The sequence below is a fragment of the Cajanus cajan genome, chromosome 2 (assembly GCF_000230855.2).
Source record: "Cajanus cajan strain Asha chromosome 2, NIPB_CcT2T_4, whole genome shotgun sequence".
In the NCBI taxonomy this organism is placed as follows: Eukaryota; Viridiplantae; Streptophyta; class Magnoliopsida; order Fabales; family Fabaceae; genus Cajanus; species Cajanus cajan.
In genome coordinates this window covers 56,550,973-56,574,359 of record NC_138518.1, presented here as the reverse complement: position 1 = coordinate 56,574,359, position 23,387 = coordinate 56,550,973, and the positions used below count along the sequence as shown (strand labels likewise).

At 33.1% G+C, this 23,387-nt stretch overlaps 1 protein-coding gene across 1 annotated transcript; it reads left to right on the top strand.

Moving 5' to 3' along the window:
• Positions 1 to 9,283: 9,283 nt before the first annotated feature.
• Positions 9,284 to 16,575, top strand: LOC109791377 (uncharacterized). The gene is made up of 2 exons (XM_020350670.3): positions 9,284 to 9,717; positions 13,921 to 16,575. The coding sequence occupies exons 1-2, from the start codon at positions 9,340 to 9,342 to the stop codon at positions 16,324 to 16,326; spliced, it is 2,784 nt and encodes a 927-aa protein (XP_020206259.1). The 5' UTR covers positions 9,284 to 9,339; the 3' UTR covers positions 16,327 to 16,575.
• Positions 16,576 to 23,387: the final 6,812 nt, after the last annotated feature.

The following is a 23,387-nucleotide window of genomic DNA, read 5'->3' as shown; positions in this document are numbered from 1 at the left end:
CCTATGCGTGATGTTGAGTTTAGCATTGATCTAGTACCCGGTGTAGGACCAGTATCAGTGGCTCCTTATAGGATGGCTCCAGATGAGTTGGTAGAGCTGAAGAAATAGATTGAGGATTTGTTGGAGAAATAGATGGTGAGGCCCAGTGTTTCTCCTTGGGGTGCCCTAATACTGTTAGTGAAGAAGAATGATGGTGGGGCCCGTTGGTGTGTTGATTATCGGTAATTGAATAAGTTAACGATAAAGAATAAGCATCCACTTCCGAGAATTGATGATTTGATGGATCAACTGAGGGGAGCTTCAGTGTTTTCAAAGATTGATTTGAGATCCGGATACCATCAAATCAGGGTAAAGGAAAGTGACATACCAAAGACTTCTTTCAAGACTAGGTATGGTCACTATGAGTATGTGGTGATGCCTTTTGGTGTCACTAATGCTCCAGCAGTGTTCATGGATTACATGAACAGGATTTTTAGACCGTTATTGGACAGATTTGTGGTGGTCTTCATTGATGATCGCTGCGAGACGGAGAGTTTGAGTCTCGTGTTAGAGTTACCATTTTGGGCAACAATTTTGTCTGTGCTTGACCGACACTAAGGAATATTTTGGGATGACTGTACATATATGGTGTTTTATTTTTGTATATAAAAACTTAATTATTTTGATCCTTATATCTATGCCTGTATGATATGTGTTATCCAATTTTATATTCTCTTAGTTAACTAGTTGTAGTGCGATTCTACTAATAGTGTAGAGACCATGGCGGGTCGTTACAGTTCTATCCTTGACAAATAGTACTAGACTTTACTAGTTTAAGTAGTGAAACTTGAGAAAGCAAGATAAGTTGTTAAACAGGTGCTTAGAAAGGCTTGAAGTTGTTTATACTTGACCTAGAGAAGACATGTCAAATGTTGTGGTTCGATAGGGTCAAGCCACTTAGATTCCTCACCACATTTGTAGGAGATTTTCATAAGTTGATATGCATGACAACACATTAATTATGATAAAGTTCATTTTGAGAATGTTATACATGTTGTAAGTTGTGATTGATGTTGAAGTTAGTGTTATGTTTTAAGTTGGAAACAAACCTACTACTTTAAGTTGATTTTTAATTGTTGAAGTTGTTACTTCCTTATTCGGTTATTATATTTGTTTGTCAAGTGACATCAATTGTCATGTGGTGGAGACTTTCGTGGGTCAAGTCATAGTCAAGACACATGGCACTTGGATAGCTACAATTAAGTAGAAAGAGTTGCACCCTAACTAGCTATTAGTTATAGCTTTTACCCTAATGGTAAGCACTCGATCCAACAATTGGTATCAGAGTCAAGGTCACGTATTCGATTACCAATAGGAGAAATTGTTATGGAGGAGATTATTTGTCAGGTGACATCAATTGTCTCGTGATAGAGGTTTAGGTGGGTCAAGTCACAGTCAAAACACGTGGTGTTTGGGTTGTTACGATTAATTAAAAAGAGTTGTGTCCTAACTATTAGCTATAGATATTGGCCTAGTGGTAAGCACTTGATTCAACAATATTGTTTTCTTTCACATGCTTACCCTTACTTTTTCCATATTGTTGGACCACAAATGATTATACTTGGTATATGAGCAAATCAGGATTTGGTGGTAGACTTGTCGGGAGATTTGTCATGCATATAGGAGATAACCTTGTTTTGTACTATTCTAATGCAATATCTCGTACAAAGATGCTTGATTGGAAATAAAGTTTTATGCTTTTAGTATTTGGTATCTTGATGCATATTGTATATATGTACATGGTTTTTATGTAATCCTATAAAAAGTTTTATGTTTTCAAGTCATATAGGCAAGAATTGTTTTATATCTTCTACACCTCATACATTTATTTGTTACATGAATGACTAGTATTGTTTCTTGAGAACCCTGGAGTAGTTGAAATACTTTACTTAAGTGTTTGCAATGGTTGATTTATAATGGTTGCAACAATAAAATAAAATAATTCTTTTTATTCATAGACTTCAAAGTTTAAATTTTTTGCAACTTTTAGTAGTAACTAGACTTCCTCTCAATGAAAAAATAAATAAAAAATAATTGCTTTAAGATAAGGAACCTATAAATAACTAGAGTTAAAAATGTTCTAAAGCATATGAGTTATGCTATATACGTTATGCAACATATTCTAAAATAAGGAAGAGAATGTAATATTAATATTTATTAATAAAAAAAATTTTTATTTTAAAATAAAATATATTAATATTTCATAAAATTTAGAACGTATAATAAAATATCTTGAAATTTGGTTTGTATGTAGCTCGGGAAATTAATATATATATATATATATATATATATATATATATATAAAATATTTTTAATTGTTATTAATGAAAGTGATATAATATATTATCTAAAAATCAATTGGTTTATTAATTAAGAAAACACTTCTAATTATTTACGCAAATATAGTGATATTCCGGACTTCTGGAATTTTTATACTTTTTTTCTCATACTTTTTTCCTTTTTTTTAAACTTTCTTTTCTCTTTTTTGCTGTATAATGTGAAATTTTAAATTTATCTTTTTTTACATCCAATTTTTTAACATATATTTTTTTCATAGATTTGAAATATTTTAATATTTCATAAAATAATATGATTTCAGTATCTTATCAAATACTTAAAATATGTATTGATGTTAGATATGGACACCAAAAACATTACATTTTAAGAACTCGAACTGAATTTCAAAATATTAAGGACTAAAAATATTTTTATCCTAAAATTTAACGATAAGGAAAGTTTTACATTGACCAAGTTAACCGTAATAGGCAACCTAGCCAGTGAGAGATTTTATTTGTATCTAAATTTTGTGTTATTAATTATATTATCATCGCTAATATTAACTTTCAAATGCATAGCAGGCAAGAAGTAGAAGCTAAAGACAAGGTGTTAGGGGTGATCATGGCCCATGTATCCTTCATTATGAAGATCCTAAGTGATGTTCAAACATGGGCTATTCTTAAGAACACATAATTGAAGGACATGAAAAAGGAAGCCATCTTGAAACACAAGATTTGTTCACTAGGCCTTGTGCTTGATACAAATGTAAATTTCTCAAAATAGGCATGCTAAAGAGGTATGTTAATCAACAAGCTTGTCCTAACTCCCAAGGTATTTAAGAGCATCATGATTGGTGAAGAGGACAAATTCCTGCTAAAACAAATATTGATGCCAATGTTTTTTTACTACTTGAAATATTGCATAAATTCCATATTGTATGGAATGTAGCGAAGTTTAACACCAAAAATTTTCTTGTTGAGGAAGGAAATTGGGCAACTCTCAAATACATGTTTTATAAGCATCACATTGTAGCTTAAATAGTAGAGAAAAATTAAGAGGTACCTAAAGTGGTGTTATGATTAACTTGTGTTTTATGTCAAAGAATAAGGTGCAACATTACCTGTCTAGATGAATTTAGTGTCCTTCATGGAATCAATTTAGGACCATGGTACTACTAAAGTGAGGGATAAAATGATGATAAAAGTATGACAAACCATGAAAGTTATGTTCAATAGTATAAAGACTTGGCTATTGTTCAATAGCGTCAATTTTAGAAATATCAACATCAATACAACCTGAGATATTACATACCCCAAAAGGTGAATAGTGTCAGTGAGGAAGACACATTTTCCCAATGCGTCATATAACTTTTCCTTGCACAAAAATGGACAAACCCTTATGTTAGTATATCATCAAAGTAATTGCTAATATATTTAGCCATTAAAAGACACAAAGTTTGGTACATAATACACATAAATGTGTTAGGTGCATTAGAAAGACCAAATGGCATGACCAACCATTCTTACAAGCCCTCGCATGTTTTGAAAGTAGTATATATTTCATTCAGCATTAGAATAAATCCAAAATTTGAATATAACCACTCTTTTAAATCTAGCTTGTTGAATATTGTGGCACACACTAAATGATCAAGGAGACCATTCCAAATGAGGCATGAGAAAACAATAACCAACAATTATTTTGTTGATGGCACGACTATCCACACATGTGCCATGTGTCATCCTTTTTAATGTGAGGAGTAGGCATGACACAAGGACCTAGACACTTGCATATGTCTCCTTTGGCAAGTAACTCCTCCACTTGACTAATATTTCTTCATGTTCTTTAAGGTTCATCCTATAATTGGGATAGTAAGGCAAAAAGACATTCAGAGCAAGGTCAATTTGGTGTTGAATATCACGAAATGGGGGTAAGTGGTTGGGGAGTTCTTTAGGAAATATGTTTGCAAATTCTTTTGATAATCGATGGACAAATGGATGATGGTAGCATTTGGTGTGTCGCCCATATATCTTATGACAACACATTAGTTGTGATAAAAGTTGTTCATCTTGAGAATTTTATACATGTTATAAGTTGTGACTGATGTTAAAGTTATGGTTATGTTTTAAGTTGGAAAGAAACCTACTACTTTAAGTTGATTTTTAATTGTTGAAGTTGTTACTTCCTTATTTTGTTATTATATTTGTTTGTCAAGTCACATCAATTGTCATGTGGTGGAGACCTTTGTGGGTCAAGTCATAGTCAAGACACATAGTTATTGGATAGCTATAGTTAAGTAAAAAGAGTTACACCCTAACTAGCTATTAGTTATATCTTTTGTCCTAATGGTAAGCACTCGATCCAACAATTGGTATTAGAGCCAAGGTCACGTATTCGATTCCCAACGAGAGAAATTGTTATGGAGGAGATTGTTTGTCAGGTGGCATCAATTGTCCCGTGATAGAGGTCTAGGTGGGTCAAGTCATAGTCTAAACATGTGGTGTTTAGGCTGTTACGATTAATTTAAAAGAATTGCGTCCTAACTATTAGCTATATATTTTGGCCTAGTGGTAAGTGCTTGATTCAACAATATTGTTTTCTTTCACATGCTTACCTTTACTTTTTTCATATTGTTGGACTACAATGATCATACTTGGTATATGAGTAAATTAGGATTTGGTGGTAGACTTGTTGGGAGATTTGTCATGCATATAGGAGATAACCTTGTTTTGTACTATTCTAATACAATATCTCGTATAAAAATGCTTGATCGGAAATAAAGTTTTATGCTTTTAGTATTTGGTATCTTGATGCATATTGTATATATATATACATGGTTTTTATGTAACCTTATAAAAAGTTTTATGATTTTAAGTCATATAGGTAGGCATTGTTTCATCTCTTCTACACCTTATACATGTATTTATTACATGAATGACTATGTATTGTTTCCCCTGGAGTAGTTGAAGTACTTTATTTTATTTTGTTGCATTATATTAAGTGTAACGAACTGTTGGGTTGTTATAAACAAGGATTCTAGTCTAAAATATATATTCTATTGTTATTTATGAATTGTTTTGTAAGATGGTATTGGTTATCTTCTTGGGGACCTAGTTGGTGTTGTTAGGATTCTAGCTTATGCAATTCCCTCAATGTATTTTTTTCCTGCACTTTTGTTGTACTTGTTTCCAAAATTGACGATTAATGAAAGGCGTGGGACTCTCAAGTTTAGTTACCTCAATTAATGTTGCCTTGGATAATGATCCTCCAAAGCTGATACTGGATGGACTTGATGAATATTTCCATTTTCTCCTTCCAGTAGGGTATCCTCTCCATTAAAGGCTGGAGGCCTTGTGAAAGAAGCTCCTTCCGACAAGTATATATTGTCCTTCACTACTCCTTATTTTGGATTTTTTTTCCTTTAGCATTGTTAAATGCTCAACCCCGTCAAAAGTTGAGCTCTAATACCAACTGTTAGAGAAAAAGATACACACTAGAAAGGGAGTTGAATACTGTATATTAAAAACTCGCGTTTTTGGAGTGAAATAGTAAATGCTCTAATGAATGAAGTACTGGAGAGTGATCAAACGAAGTACTAAAACAAACGAAATGGCACAAGTGTTTTATACTAGTTCATCTCCAAACTAGAGACTATGTCCAATTCCCAATCCAAGCAGATTGAGTTCCACTATCTTATACAAGATACAAGTATTCTTTACAAGCCATTTTTGGCTAAACACCAAGTATTCTTTACAAGCCATTTTCTAGCTAAAATCTAAGTATTCTTTCAACAAATCTCTTCAGGCTCAAGCCCAAGTATTCTTTAGCACAAGACTCTTCAAGCTTAACCATTGAATATTTTTTTGCACAAGTCTTTCCAAACTCAACCCTTAAAAATAAATTTGACAAGAGTTACAATTATAGCTTTGTCTCTTCTAGACATGATGCTATACAAATACAACACAAAAAGACTACAAAGAACAATACACAAGATTTTTAATGAAGATCCTCTTTATAGTCTTTCAGCGTGTTCTTAGTGTGTTTGATAAATGTGAATTGCTCAATGAGAGTTAATCTTTTATGCACAACACATTTCTTTGAATGCTTATTCTATGTTCTTAATCACTTGTCTCTTTCTTTGTAGTATGAAGGCTTGATTATTATATAATAGTTTCAGAAAAGATGATCGTTGCAACAATGTCTAAGTTTAAACGTTCAATTTTTTTCACAAGTTGCTTCATTTTTCTTCCTTGTTGATTTTAAAGAGTACTGTTGATGCATAAATGCTCATTAGAGATGCATGTACTCTTATCGAATCTAAGCAACTACTTATCATAATTTCCTTCTACTTTTGAATGTAGCAGAAAGTGTCAACATAAAGCAGTTGGGACTAGTGCAAAGTAGTCTTTTTCAGTCCCTTTTCTGTGATATCCGAGATTGTGCTTTTTGGCTTTTCATGGAGATTTTATCTTTTTCCTCTTAAATACACTTCGAGACTTTTGAAGCTCCTTTTTGTTCAATCTGCTAAGAAATAACACATTAAATGAAATGCAATGTCAGTCTCATATAACAATGTTCATTTAATGTCGTTAGAAGGACTGTGTGCTTCATCTGATTTCTTTCATCTTACATATGATATGTATTTTCTTCACATTTCATCTGATTTGTTTTATCTTTGAAGAAAACTTTCATTTGCTTGAAGAAAATCTTTTTGTTTGTCAGCATTAAAACTTAAAGAATTGTTTGTTGTCTTAAAACAAGAATTTTGATTTAACAAACATATGCAAAGACTTTAATACTTAAGTCAACATTTTACTTAAGTGTTTACAATGGTTGGTTTATAATAGTTGCAACAATAAAATAAAATGATTCTTTTTATTCATAGACTTCAAAGTTTAAATTTTAGCAACTTTTAGTACTAACTAGACTTCCTCCCAATGAAAAATAAATAAATAAAATACAATTGCTTTAAAATAAGGAACCTATAAATAACTAGAGTTGAAAATGCACTAAAGCATATGAGTTATGCTATATATGTTATGCAACATATTCTAAAATAAGGAAGAGAATATAATATTAATATTTATTAATAAAAGAAAATTTATTTTATTTTAAAATAAAATCTATTAATATTTCATAAAATTTAGAACTTACAATAAAATATCTTGAAATTTAGTTTGTCTGTAGCTCGGGAAATTAATATATATATATATATATATATATATAATATTTTTAATTGTTATTAATGAAAGTGATATAATATATTATCTAAAATTCAATTGGTTTATTAATTAAGAAAACACCTCTAATTATTTACGCAAATATAGTGATATTCCAGACTTCTGGAATTTTTATACTTTTTTTCTCATACTTTTATCCTCTTTTTTAAACTATTTTCTCTTTTTCGCTGTATAATATGAAATTTTAAATTTATATTTTTTCACATCCAATTTTTTGTCATATATTTTTTTTCATAGATTTGAAATATTTTAATATTTCATAAAATAATTTGATTTCAGTATCTTATCAAATACTTAAAATATGTATTGATGTTAGATATGGACACCAAAAACATTACATTTTAAGAACTCAAACTGAATTTCAAAATATTAAGAACTAAAAATAATTTTATCCTAAAATTTAACGATAAGAAAAGTTCTATATTGACCAAGTTAACCGTAATAGGCAAGCTAGCCAGTGAGAGATTTTATTTGTATCTAAATTTTGTGTTATTAATATTATCATCGCTAATATTTCAATTCATAAGACGAATTAGATTTTCCAAAAAAATAAAATAAAATTGAAGTTTTCTTGAAAGATAACAATTAAGTTACGAACGCACAAAGTCATGTTCGTCTATTGTGCTTTCGCTGCCTGCTTTGATGTAACTTGTCTGCTGCCAAAGCAAAAAGAGAAGCATTTCCCTAACGAAGCAAGGGAACAATAAAGAGCAAAGCAAAAGAAACAAAGCAGGGAACAAACATATATAGTTTTCTCCATTCCTGGTTAATAGCCAACTTCATCATAAGGATAGAGAATGGAACGGAAGAGTATATAAGAGTTTTTTACCTTCAACTTTTGTCTCTTTATGATGAAGGAAGATCTACACTCTACATAACAACCACTCCAAGACTGAACTGTAGTTAAAAGGAAAAGCAATGAAGAATTTGTCAGCAAAAGCAAATTAAAGAGAAACTGGCACTCTTTTGTGCATGGCCTCCATGAATCTTTCTTTAAGAAAAGAAAAGCTACAACCAATTAACTTGTTGAATTGTAGGCTACGTAATGTGAAGAATGTTTGTGATATATATGGATCTACAATTTGTATGTTAATTAACTATTATAAGTTAAATAAGATTTAGATGTATTAATTATTTATTCTCTAAAATACACTTATTTAACTAATAATTCATTTAGATAAAAATTAATAAATATTTGAAATTAATTATAAAAATTTATTTCTTATTAGAATTTGAGAAGATAACCAGACGCATACATATTTTTAATACATTAATTAATTAAGTAGAAAATGATTAAGTAAAAAAAGAGAATGCTAATTTAAAAAAATGTTAAAGATAATTTTAAAAAGTAGTTTAAATTATTAACAAATTTAATAGACATAATTAAATTAACAAATCTTTTTCAAGGATGTAATTTAGTTAAAAAGTTCTTATAATTAGCAACAGATGTAGTAAATAGATGAAATAAAATATCAATTTTATAAAATTAATCTTATATGTCTAGTTTTTTTTATATTATAAATAATACAATATAATAATCACTTTTTAAGGAATATTATGAGAAATATAAGTGAAAAATATACATAACTCCTATTTTACGACTTATTTTTTCTGAGTATAACACTTATTAAGAGAGAGTGTGTATTTCCCTTTAAAAAAAAGAGAGAGAGAGAGAGAGAGTGTATTTATTACGTAAAATGAACATATCCTCCTATTTAAAGTGTTGAAACAAGTAGCATAGTAAAAGAAAGATATCTGGTTGGAGAGAGAAGAAAGAGAAGGGGAAATGGTTAACCCAATTCCAAAATTTGCAAAGAATGTATGGTCCAAGTGGAACATCAGGGGTGTTGTCCTCGTTAGTCTCTCCTTGCAGATAATTCTCATCGTACTAGCACCTTTCAGAAAACGTTCTAGAAAAAACATATTGGTTTTGCTGCTATGGTCAACGTACCTTCTTGCAGATTTTACTGCCAGCTTCTGTGTTGGACTCATCTCCAACAAATATGGCGATGAAGACACACCCATTTCCAGTGTCAATGACTTCTTGCTCGCCTTCTGGACACCCTTTCTGCTGCTTCACTTAGGTGGCCCTGACCCCATCACTGCTTTTGCTCTTGAGGACAATGAACTTTGGCTAAGGCACATGCTTGGACTCATTGTTCAGGTTTGCATAATAATCTCCTTATATAGTTAAATTTCTTTGAATTTTAATTTTCACTTTGTATATAATGTAGGTTTTGTCATTCTACTTCACTTTCTTTATCTGCTGATATTTTTCATGTTACACTTCTCCTGATTTTAAGGAAGTCAAATTTACATGGATAATGATATTTTCACAGCCCTAATTTTGTATGAAATCACCAAATTAATTTATCCATTCACAAGAGGAGAGGACTTCGAGGGAGAATAATAATTTTTAGATATCTCATTATTTTAACACTCATCAGCACCTCTTATTTCTCTTTATTTTTCGACTTCCTATCATATATATATATATCATGATTACTTAATTATTAAATCTAAATTTTTCTCTTTCTCTCTCGTTATGTGTTAAATAGGATCTGCATGTGGTCTCTAAATTTCATTTTTACAAGAAAGAGAGGAAAAAACAATATAAGAGTATGTGAGGATATATATATATAAGTGTACAAGTCTTTTTTTTTTTTTTTTTTTTTTTTTTTTTTTTTTAAGAATAACTCTTTATTTTCATTAGAAAAACTCTTTAAAAAATTTGTAAATTTGTAAACAAATATACAGAAAGTATTAGAAAGGAAGACTTTGCGATATTATAATAGCAATATATATATAAGTAGTGAATAAGCCAGGAAGAAGCTGAAAATTAAGTCTACTGGATAACACACTACTAATTAAATTTGTTTTACGATGCATATTTATTGTTAAATTTTGATAAAAATAAAAAGAACGATATATTAAAAATATCACATTATCAAATGACTAGTAAAAGAATGTTACACCCTCTATTCTACATTTCATAAGACATAAATAATAAAATAAACCGAATAATATGATCTTCACACATTAATCAAATGTGTTTAGGTAGAAAGTATCACATGTTTAACTTAACCAAATAATATAATCAATGAAATTGTAAGGAAATAAAACTAATATTTTTCAAAATAATTCAACAAAATAATATCCTAATCTAGTTTTAACTACGCTCCAATGTTATATGTCTTATTAGAGAAAAATCTAACGTTGAAACCTCAATCTCATCACCAACATCTTCAACATTATGCTGATGATTACTTACATATAATAACCTAGGAGAACAACACATAGTAAAGGGAGTAAGAAACATATCACTCTAGCTCATGTTACAAGAATGCAAACCATATATCCAAACACTAATCAGGAATATAAGATATAGCATACACAAATATACATTATAACCACAGCCATTTAGTCATAGATAACAAACAATAACAATTGCATTATTAATACAATGGACATGTACTACATGTTATCATGCATGTGATATCAATAAAATATCACGTACCATACTTGTGCATTGTTTGTCAACAATACACATAGAGTTTAGGAGTACATACAAGGTCACATCTTTTACGCACTCTCATTAGAAGGACATACTATCAGAGTCTGATCAGGATACTAAGCCGCACAAGAAGCATTCCATACTCATGAGAAAAAAACTAGGACTTTTAAATCAAAATATCTCCAAAGTTGGTTCTCAAACTTTTACATAAGGGGCCTTCCCTGATGGTGTATTTCATACACTACTAGAAAAATTAAAATTAGAGAGGGAACAAATCCGTCACTAAATTTGATAAAATCCTTCACAAATCAATTAGTGACGGAATTTGTGACGGAAATGATTCCGTCACAAAATTTGGCGTCACAAAATATTTAGTGACGGATTATTTTCTCCGTCACAAAATCCGTCAAAAATATTTTTTTTTTGATTCAGTGACGAAATTTGTGACAGATTTTTAGAGACGGAATATATTTCGTCACAAAATCCGTCACAAAAGTCAATAAAATCTTGTCCGTCACAAAACTTAAAATTCCCTCACAAAATGCGTCACTATTAGCGATGCTATTTTTTCCGTCACAAAATTCATCACAAATATTAATTTTTCTAGTAGTAATAGCATATCCTTTAAAAAATAACTTTTTATGCACAAGATGCATGTTAAATAGATTCAATACAATAACATACACATGATCTCACTTCACATATCATATGTTCCTCATATCACCTTGTATATCTCATGTGCATTCTCAAACACATCAACTAATCATTAATTAGTAAAAAGGTAGTATCAAGATCATAAGGATAAAATAAACATCTAATAGTCGTCGAGCGAGCTAAGCTCCCTAGAGCCCCTCCTTGAGCAAATAACATCTAACTAAGCCACCAACATCTGGCTGAGCCACCAATGTTTAGTTGAGCAACCAACATCTAGCTTAGAGAGTTAGGACTTCTTGTTAAGCGACCAACATCTAGTTGAGCGAGTTGAGTCCCTTAAGGCTTCTCGTTGAGTGACCAATATCTAGCTGAGATAGCTAAGATCCCTAGAGCTTCTCGCTAAGCAACCTTGTAGGTCTTGTTGAGTGAGAACGTGATCTTCCTTTGTGGAAATCACGTCTCCTCAACAACTACAAGTTATCCACATCAATTTCATCGCATAAACACATATATATAATCGATAAAATTGTTCTATAACGTGCAATTAATATTTCAAATCACTCAATTTACACATATCAATTAATAGTTTCACTAACTATTACAACAAGTTTGCTTAAGGTTTCCCAAAGGAACCCATAATTACCTCAGATCATACAATAACAATCCAAAACATACAATTGATCATACATTCTGACAATTCATGTCATTAATTATGAGTTAGAAGAAAAAAGTGCAAAATAGAAGCATTAGGGAAAATCCTTCATACATAGGCATACATCATACATAAGATTGGGGTCAATCTCACTACCTAGTATACAAACTTACACATAGAGCGAGGTTTCTCACTTTCTGCTCCCTATCTTATTGAACAGAAAAAGATGGATGATTGACTTCGGGGTGATTTTCATCTTGCTCTTAATCTCTGACCTTTAAGCATAAAAAAAAGAGAGTACAAGATAGGAAAATGCGTAAAAATTGATCAAAACTCTCCTTTCAAAAATTTAACCTTCCCTTAACCCCTCCTATAGTTAAAACACCAAACCTTAATTTCTAATTCTCTTCCCTATTAATTAATTAAAATAAAATATTTAATTAAAACCTTTAATAAAACACCTTATATTATATGTTAAAACATATCAAATAATTAAAATAAATATTAAACAACTCTTATTAAAAAAATAAAAATCAAAAATCAAAATAATTAATAAAATATTTCTATCATATTTTATGAAAAATGAAGTGTTACAAAGAATACTATGTATAATATAATAGAAGATGCTTTCTTTGTTAATTTAGCATGAATATTTTATTTTATTATATAATATTAACGAGATAATACTTCTGAAATTTAAAAATAATTAATCTGAATCAACTATTGAAATTATATGATAGGATACATTAACGGATGTAATATATATAGACATTTTTATCTTCACAATTGAATAAGTTAAAATTAATTCAATTAAAATAATTTCACTAAAAAAAATAAAATAAATAAAATATTAGATGCTAGCATGTTATTTATTGAGAAAGAAGTCTGAATTAGTTTTAAAAATGAAAATTAAATAAACTATAATACTATATATTTGTAAATAAAAATAAAATTATATATAATTTTTAGAAGGAATATTTGTTAAGAGTGGACTCAAGGACCTGGGGCCAGCTATCCCACCCTTTGAGGTGCCTCTAACGTAGCGAGGAGATTAGTCACTGCTATCGGCGGTGGATACTCCAGGGACGAACAAAAAAAAAAACTCAAGGACCTGGGCCACCTTACCTCTCACGTTTGAGTTCGTGACGATGACAAAATATTAAGGTGGGAATATTCTTTTTATCACACCCGTATTTTGATTTTTTTTAACATTACCCATAACATTATGGTAAAAAAGAAAAAAGAAAAAGAAGTAAAACGAGAAAAAAAAAAAAAAAAAGTCGGTTTAATATCTTCCTTTATTACACCGTAAGTAAAAGAAGAGTGGTCTGGATATTCCTTCGTTTAACTGTAAAAGTGTAAACGAGAAGTTTGTGGAAATATTGTAGGTGTAGTTTGATGAAATAATAGTTTTATTTTGATGTTTTTGTACTCTTCTTAGTTAAGTTGAATGTGCAGTTAGTAGATGTATTGTTATATGTACGAACATAGTTGAGTTTTGATATGTATTCTAACTAGTGATACCGAATATTTGAGTTTGAATGCAGGTATGTCTAACTGGTTACGTGTTCCTCTTGACACTTCCCGAAAACACGTTATGGCTCCCTACATCCCTTGTTTTCATGGCAGGGGTAATCAAGTTTGCAGAAAGAACTCGGTCTCTTCAGCGTGCAAGCGTTAGCAACTTCCGCCAATCTATGGTTCGGCAACCAGATCCAGGTCCCAATTACGCAAAGCTCATGGAGGAATTCAACTTTAGACGGGAAGCTGGACTTCCCACCAAAATAGATAAGATGCCAGAAATTTCTGATCTACCTGATGACATCAATGAGCTAGAACACACCACTTCCAACGCAGAAACGAAACCAGCTGAGATTGCTGAAGAGAATGATGATGGTCCTCCCCCAAATACTTCAACACCTAACATTGGCACCCCAGTAACGAACGTTGATGATGATCTATCCGATGTGCAGGTGGTGATAGAGGCTTATCGCTACTTCAATATATTCAAAGGGCTCGTTGTTGACATGATCTTCAGCTTCCATGAACGTAGTGAGAGTCGAAATTTCTTCATCAACCTAACAGCAGTAGATGCTTTGAGGATCATAGAGGTTGAACTCAACTTCATCTACCAAGCGTTCTACACCAAGGCAGAAGTCATATGCAGTATGGTAGGGTTCTTCTTTCGGTTTGTCTCTGTGGCTTCGGTCGTGGCAGCCCTAGTTATTTTTGTTTATGACCAAAAGCGTGGTTGCCACAAGTTTGATGTTAGGGTCACCTACACGTTGTTGTATGGTGCTGTGGCCTTGGATGGAGTATCATTGTTGATGCTCATTTTCTCTGACCATTCATTTGCATTACTCAACTCTCTTACCTCTCAGAAGGATGATTCTGAATCTGATGCTGGCACTGGAACACTCAAAAACTCTAGTGTTGTTAGAGGTTTCCTCAAGCTTAAGAGGTTTTGTATAGAACATACGCTTAAGAGCGAATCTTTTAGCAGTTTCCTCAAGCTTAAGAGACCGCTTTGGACAAAAGAAAAAGAGATTAGGAGACCAGCTTGGTTTAAAAGGAGGCGATATAGCAAATTGTGTAGGCGACTATTATTTCGAAGATGGTCTGAATCCATTTCGGGGTTCAATTTGGTAAGATATTGCCAACACAAGAGGAAAAATTGGGTGGATGATGTGATCAAATACATTGGAGCCAAAGAGGTGGTGGACCAATGGAAATATGAGGAGAAACAGCCATTGCTTCAAAAGCTTTGGATTTTTATATTTGAGGAGCTGGAAAGAAAATCTGGGGATGCAGAAGATGTTGAAACTATACAAAGAATGTGCTCTTCTAGGGGTGAGTGGGTTATCCAAGAAGGTGAATTAGAGAGAGATGATTTAAACAAATTGATGCCTTATGTTGAGCGCAACAATGTTACCTTTGATCAATGTCTCATTCTGTGGCACATTGCCACTGACCTCTTGTTCTATGAAGCTGAAGATGAAAGGAAAAATGAAAAGGAAAAAGAAAAAAAAGAAAAGGAAAAAAAAAAAGAAAAAGAAAAAGAAAAAGATCTAGATCTTGAGAAAGGAAATGATGGCATTGACAATAGAGATGGTGTCCAAGATGTTAGGCAAAAAAAGAATGGAAGTCATCCAGACCAAGAGAAAGGAAGTGGTGATGGCATTGAGATTGATGGTAAGGGGAAAAAGAATGGAAATGATCCAGATCGCAAGAAAGGAAGTGATCAATATAATGATGATGAGCTTCAGGATTTTAGTAAGCTTTTGTCTGATTACATGTTGTACCTTTTAATCATGCAACCTACCATGATGTCTGCTGTGAGGGGAATTGGGCAGATAAGGTTCCAAGACACGTGTGCTGAGGCCACTAACTTCTTTAGCAAGAGGGAAGGGATAGAAAATATTATTGCTAAACAAAGAACCATTAGACGCACACTAGATGCGATTATCGCTCTGGGAAACAAGATGCGCAACAAACTTGTTGATTTCATTAAGAAGTTGGCTAAGTTCACTACAAAATGTGAAGATCCAACAGAAAATGGTGAAGAACAGAAAGAAAGTGATGAACAAAAGGCGTGCAAGAAACTCAGAGATGTGAATGTTGAACACGATCCCTCTGATGTGAAGGGAGATAGGAGCAAATCTTTGTTGTTCGATGCTTGTAAACTGGCCTATGTTATAAATAATTTAAAAGGGTCGAGGAACAAATGGAAAGTCATAGCACAAGTATGGGTGGAGTTATTATCATATGCAGCTGCTAATTGCATACCCATTACCCATGTCCAACAACTTAGCAAAGGTGGAGAATTCCTTTCCCTTGTTTGGTTATTGATGACCCATTTAGGCCTTGCCAAGCAGTTTCAAATCAAGGAAGGCCATGCAAGGGCAAAATTGATCGTGGGTGAATTCGAAGAAAATCAGAACCAAGGTAGCTAAACACAATAACTTGTAATTTGTTATTAATATTCTTTAATTTTGTTGTTCTATAAGACTAGATGTAAAACTCCTTTTGTATTTTATACATGTATGTGACATCATAAATCGGTGTGTGTTTGCTGTTAGTAGGAAATATAGAGGTTACTCGTTTGTGGTTTTGCGCATGCATTTGATTTTTAGTTTCAACAAACAGATGTATATGATTTTCTATCAAGAAAATATATTAATATTAAAGGAGTTTTAAATGTATCTCTATCCATGTATAAATTAAGTAACCTTTGACAAATTATGTAATATATTGATGGAATCATGCTTTGGAGTGCAAGAGGTGACATACTCAAAGAACTAAGAGGAGTTGGCTAGACATGAAGATTTGGGCCAGTTAGGGCCCAATGGGCCTGATGGGCCTGGGAAGGCCCAAGTTGAACTTTTCATGGGCCATATTTTGTTATAGCTATTTTCATATGTTTTGTATACATCATGTTAGTATAGGTATCATATATTTTGGTCATGTATTTTGGATCACATAGAGTAGCATTTTAGGTTTTAGGCTAGTTATGCCTAGTTTTGGGCTTCATGAGCCTTTGGGCTTTTGGTACCCAATATTGGGCTCATTTTCATTCTTGTAATTTTTCCTTTCCATTGTATTTGTTTGACCATTGTATTTAGGTCATTAGATTAGGAAAATACAAGAAATACTAAAGTAGGTTAACTAGGTTAAATTAGGTTTAATTTGGAAGCCATTTAAGTTATATTTGAGTCACATGTTTTGCACCAATTGGTGGCTGAACATGTGACACTCAAATTAACCCTAAATGACTCTCAAATCAGACCTAGATGCACATTAGGTACCTAAACTCACGGCCACACCCATGTGCACCAAAATTTGAATTCAAATTTCCAATTTGAATTCAAATTTTAGGCGCCAACTTGTGTAGCTTAGTCTAGGCGCCAAAACCGTCCCTACTTAAGTGTTTCTCCTACACATTGTAATCACTTTTGATTATATGAGAATTTCTGAACAATTACTTCAGCTAATTCCCTCAAGAGTCACCGAAAATTCCAAGAGAGAAAACCTAAGAGAATGCCTTCAAAATCCCTAGGAAAACCTAGTTTTCCTTCCCTTTGAAGTGTGCAATCCTTTGAGTTCATGAGCTTGGATACTTCCTTCTTCCATTTCCGCAGATTGTTCTTCATCTTCACGAGTTCTTCAAGTGTGTTTTTATCTCCATTGAAGAAGATCCGAGCCTAGGAGGAGTTTAGGAAGAGTTTGAGCTTCACTCCTACTACTCACCTCCATCATATATTGACAAGATCATGGACACCATAGCTAATTACAAGTTTAAGAGGATCTTTTATCGTTGTCTTAATTTATGTGGACGATGTCATTATCACGGAAACATATTCAACTCGTATTAGTTAATTTCTTCAAACAAAATTTGGATAATAAATATCACATTGAAAGTGTTAGAAAAATTAAAATATTTTTTCGGCATTGAAGTTGCACGATTACCTATTGGCATTGCCTTAAGCCAATGGAACAATGTGTGGGCATTTAAAATAAAGTGGCATGATGGGTTGTAAATCAGCTTCATTCTTTTTGGACAAAAACATCACTTGACAGCAGGAGCTGGTCCAACTTGAGCATATCTAAGACAAGATCGGTGTCTTGTAGGTCACTTGATTTATCTTAATATCATTTAACCTGACATTAGCTATGTGGTGCTATCTTAATATCTTAATATCATTGAAAAAGTGTAACATCCTGATTTTTATAAAATATAATATAAATATATTATTAATAATTTTAGCATTTTTATTTTATTGATATTGGAACCGATTAATTAATTGTGTAACAGATTTTAGAATATATTATATGATATTTTATTAAAAGATATTATAATATTTATTAAATAAGATAAGAGATTTTTTAGATAATTGTGGTTAATATATTTTAACTAAAGGGTTAAAGGAAAGTTATGATTTTAAAAGAGGACACTAGTGCAAAATGTGGAATCTACGTCAGCCTTTTCTCGTCGGACATACAAATATCCAATGTAAAAAAAACGCGATTATAATTTTGAAAATAAAGTAAAAGTTTTTTACGTCGGGCTACACTTGGGCCAACGTAAAATACTTTTTTATTCCCCCCAGACACTTCATCTTCTTCGTGCGTGGCATTCGTTCACAACACAGCAAGCTCTTTAATCGTGGTGCGATTTTTGGCGTAGCTTCATCGACTCCATTTGGGCATTTCCGGCCACTATACTCTCTGGCGAACGGCTTCGCGACATCTGTGGTGTGTTTTCGACATTGTGACTGATTGCATTGGGCATTTGAGGTTAGTATATATATTTGAGGCTTTTGAATGAGCCATTTGTAGTTGCTTTTGTTTTGAGGATTTTGAACGAGTCATTTGTGGTTGCCTTTGTTTTGAGGGTTTTGAACGACCCATTTCTAGATGCCTTTGTTTTGAAGGTTTTGAACGACCCATTTCTAGTTGCCTTTGTTTTTCTTGATGCATTCGTCATCCACATGCTATATTCCTCATGCATTAAGTTTGTTGTTGTATATTTGGACTGTGCAAAACGTGAGGTTGTTTCGTGCGCGTAGAGGGCCAGGAGGATGACCTTGAAGCCGGCCTGAGGTTTCTAGTCGACGATGCCGGAGAGGTGGAAATCATTTTATGTCGGACATGGTGGATCTGACGTAAATTTACGTCTCCTGCATTAACGTCAGACTTATTTACGACGGAAAAACCCCAAAATAACCGACGTAAAATACCTCTTTTGCACTAGTGGGAGTTTTCTAATGAAACCCCTTTTACATCTCCATTTTCATGTACACACTTTAGAGTTCAAAGAATAGGAGTAGAAAGGAAATCTCACTAGAGTTTTATACTTGTCATCTAGAGTTTATCTAGGTATGGGGGGAGTGAGTAGTCTCGCTCTAGACGTGAGATATATGTTAGGTAGTGGGATTGATTCTCAATCCCTTCTTTGTTGCCTCTATTGTATGAAGGGGGTTCTCCTAATTAATTACTTAATGTGTTTTTTTTTTTTGCTTTCTATATGATTCTTTGTTATTCTATTTGATGTTGTATAGTTGTATATGTCTCCAACTTCATGATTGTACTTGTAATTGTGAAGTTTGGATAGCCTGTAGGCTCTTGCGTAAACCTTAAATGGTTGTTGTGTGAGTAGTTAAAAGGAATATGTAATTAGAATGTGAAATTGATGTTTGATTTGAATAATTGATGATATAATAAAGTAGTATTAAGTTTTAGTCATGATTTTTACCGATTGGATTGAAAAAGAGAGTTTGAATGTAAGTTATGTTAGATTTTGAAAATTTTAATATGAACATACCTTAGTATTTATCTGACTTTTCTATGTATGATTAATGAAATTGAGTTACAATTGTTAGGTTAGTAAGTAGACATTTATCGATATAATTTTGACTTAAGAATCACATAAGAACATTAAGGAATGACTGAATTATCAGTTAAAAGATAAATCTCATATTCTATGTGCGAAATGTAATATGTGTATGTTGTAAGCCTTTATATTAGACTTAAATGATAGAATTAGGTTTTGTAATCTTCATAGAAGTTGTACTCCTGGATGTTATCTTTCAAATATCGTTGAAATCACTTAAAAATGAGATCTAGAACTCAAGTTATGATCAAATTGGTGAGCAAAGGTTAAGCTGTCAGGTTTAGGATGAAACATTGCAATTTTGTATTTCTAAAAATAGTAGATGGCATAATTAGTTCTTAAGGTCAACACAAAAATTGGATATAATTATCTTATATTTCTAATAAAATTAAGATCAATTTGATATCATATATATAGCTTTAGATAGGCATTTTGAATCACATGGTGTCTTAGAAGGTTAATTTGTGGAAATGTAATTTGTGAATAAAGATGATGAATAGTTTTACCTTTAAGAGTTTGACCTTATGAATGGTTTAAGGTACTTATATTAATGTTTAGGAAGGATGAATTCTGGTAGAAAACAATTTTTAATAGGTTATGATGTAAGTTGATTGTTAATGACTTGATATATTTTAATGATAGCGATGTCTAAGAACTTCATATGTGATAGTGATAAAGTTGCTAGACTAGTTAAGCTATTGATTTAAATTCTTAGTGATAATGATATTAGTGATTATATGGTTGAGGTGCTAACATGTGATTAAATGATTTCATAATAATTCTTACTTGAGATGCAATGAATGATGTTATGTAATCATTGTATTACTTAATAATTGGTTGTAGTGTGTGAGTATGCCATTGATATGACATATTGCGTGCTATGTATGAGTTGATTGATGTGCTTTGACATTGATGTATTTGCTGTGTATGAATCCTGTAAGGGTCATACGATGAGAAGTCTAAGCGTGGCTTAGCCATATGATATGATATGATAAGATGTGTAATGTGTTATGGTATAAGACCATGTGAATATAATGCATAGAGTCTATTTGACATGCATCATATGTATAAAATATTTTTAAAGCTTAGGAACCAAACTTGGGGATAACTCAGTTTGGAAGTTTCAATCCTGCCTTCATAAGCATGTGATGTATCTTGAACAACTTATCTATTCTGAGTAAACACTGGTAGTATATCCTTCCAATGAGATTGCTCAAAGGGTGTGACTCGACATATAATTCTATACTACTTTACGTGTATTGATAGTAGTAATGCTCAAGTATGACATGTGATGTTTTTACTGGCACCACATGAATGTTAACATGTAATATGTGTGCATTGCATAATTCATCTTAATGTTATGTGGTATTTAGTTGTTATATTGTCAATGAATGGAATATGATATATATGATCAATATGTTTATGTTATGTTGATATAAGTTTTGTTTGTGTTTGCCTACCCAACTGCATTTTAGTCATGAGCTAGAGTGAGATGTTCATCACTTATCTTATTTTATATTGTTCTTCTTAGATGTTGTTGCAAGTGATCTTCAACAGGATGTTAAGGATGCTGGTGATAAGGCTTAGTCCTCATAAAAAGGTTATTCTTTGATAGGACATGTGACACCAAAAAGTTAGTTAGGATTTCATTTGTGTTATTTAATTTGAGTAGTTTAATTTTAATTCCTTTGTAATTTAATATTTTCACTAAGTCTAGTTTATGTTAAAATGTGATTCTCTCTACCTATATGATTTTGAGTTTATGTATTATATTTGAGGTTATTCAAATTCTCAATATATAATGTGTCATGACATGCGGGATAGAGGGTATCACAAAAAGTGCATCAGGTTAAGGTATATTACAAGGATTCAATAACTCACTCACCCATTATGCCTATAATGATGTTGATTGAGCAAGATGCCCCTTCACTCAACAATCCACCACTGGTTATATGGTGTTCTTTGGATCCTCACCCATTTCTTGAAAGACTAAGAAGAAAACTATGCCTTTCACTCTTAAACAAAAGTTGAGTATAGGATTATGACTACAATCATTTGTTAAGTATTTTGGTTGACCCAACTTTGTATCCTTAATTTTGCTATTTTGTGACAACCAAGCAACCATCTATATTGTTTCCAATCTAACATTTCAAGAATGTACAAAACACTTTAAAATAGATAGTCACTTTATTCGACATTATATAAGCCGAGGTCGAGTTCGAACCTCGATACAATTTATTCTATCCTAAGTCAAGGTCGAATTCGAACCTTGGTACCAATCGCTTCACTCTAAACTAAGGTCGAGTCCGAACCTCAGTACAACTTATTTAAATCTAAGTCAAGGTCGAATTCGAACCTTGGTGCGAATAGCTTTACTCTATGCTGAGGTCGAGTCTGAACCTTAGTGCAATTTATTTAACTCTAAGACGAGGTCAAATTCGAACCATGCCACGATTCATTAAGGCGAGGTCGAGTTCGAACCTGGGTATGAATCGCCCTATCCTACCCAAGGTCAAGATCGAACCACAGTGCGAATTATCATATCCTATGACGAGGTCGAATTCGAACCCCACTTCGCGCGCAAAAACAGAAGGTCAAAATAAAACCATCCACAAGCGCAAAGGTGAAAAATACAAGAAAATCGTATATACACATATAATGTTTACAGGATGAATCCAAAGGGAAAGCAGAATAAACTAAGCTATTACAAAATCAACCTACTCAGAGGCATTCTCACTTGAGCTGTCCTGGAGGTCGTCCTCTTTCATCAGCTTCCCAAAATGCACCTCCTTCTCCACGTGCATAGCGGAGAGGTCGACCCCCGGTGCAAGTAGCCTCGCCTGACGAGCTGCCTTCAGGAATCCCCTCTTGTGCTCGAACAGGACAGCTTGCTCAATTCCCTCAAGCTTCTTCTCCAACTCCGCCTTCTCCGCCGCATCTTCGCGAGGTCCACCCTAAGTGCGGTGACCTCCTCTTCTTTCCCACCGAGAAGCACCTCGTCACAAAGATGCTTCTCGTTCGCCGTCACCAGATCAGCCTTTAGGGAGGTCACCTCGTCTTTTAATGAGCGCACCCGACCTCAGGAAGTATTAGCAAGCTCCTACAGCTCACTCACCTGGGCAGCATGAGTCTCATTAGACCTCAAAGCAATCTCTAAAGACTTCTGAACTCTCTCCAGCTCCCTCATGGTGGCTTGAAGCTCAGCCTCATTCTACAGCTTGGCATCACCGATGGCGCCGACGTTGCAGGAGTAGACGTTAGGACTTCTGAGCTCGGCCCCTTTTCGCGGATCACGGCGGAGGCAGAAGCAGGCACCTCCTGCTCAGCAACAGGGGCGCCTACCCCTGGTGCCTCCGAGCTCGGAGGCACCAGGACCTCAGCAACATTCCCTGCCTGCAAAAGACAACTTTCTTCCTAAGACAAAGGTCAAGAAAAAGAGAGTATAAAAGAAAAATCAAAAAGCAAGGCACTCACCTTGGTGGCCTGGGCAGCCTGCTCAATAGCCTGAGCTCCTTCCTCAGCGGCCATTTGGGGAGCTCTCTCAGGCGGAGAACTCCCAGTAAGGTCGACCGCATCGATATCAGCAGCCTTTTGAGGTCACCTCTTCAGCACTTCGAGGGGCAA

Excerpts from the sequence above, each read along its gene's own strand:
- LOC109791377 (XM_020350670.3), top strand. The coding sequence starts at position 9,340 with ATGGTTAACCCAATTCCAAAATTTGCAAAGAATGTATGGTCCAAGTGG. Across the intron at positions 9,718-13,920 it reads TGCTTGGACTCATTGTTCAG|GTATGTCTAACTGGTTACGT; the intron begins GTTTGCATAATA and ends GTTTGAATGCAG.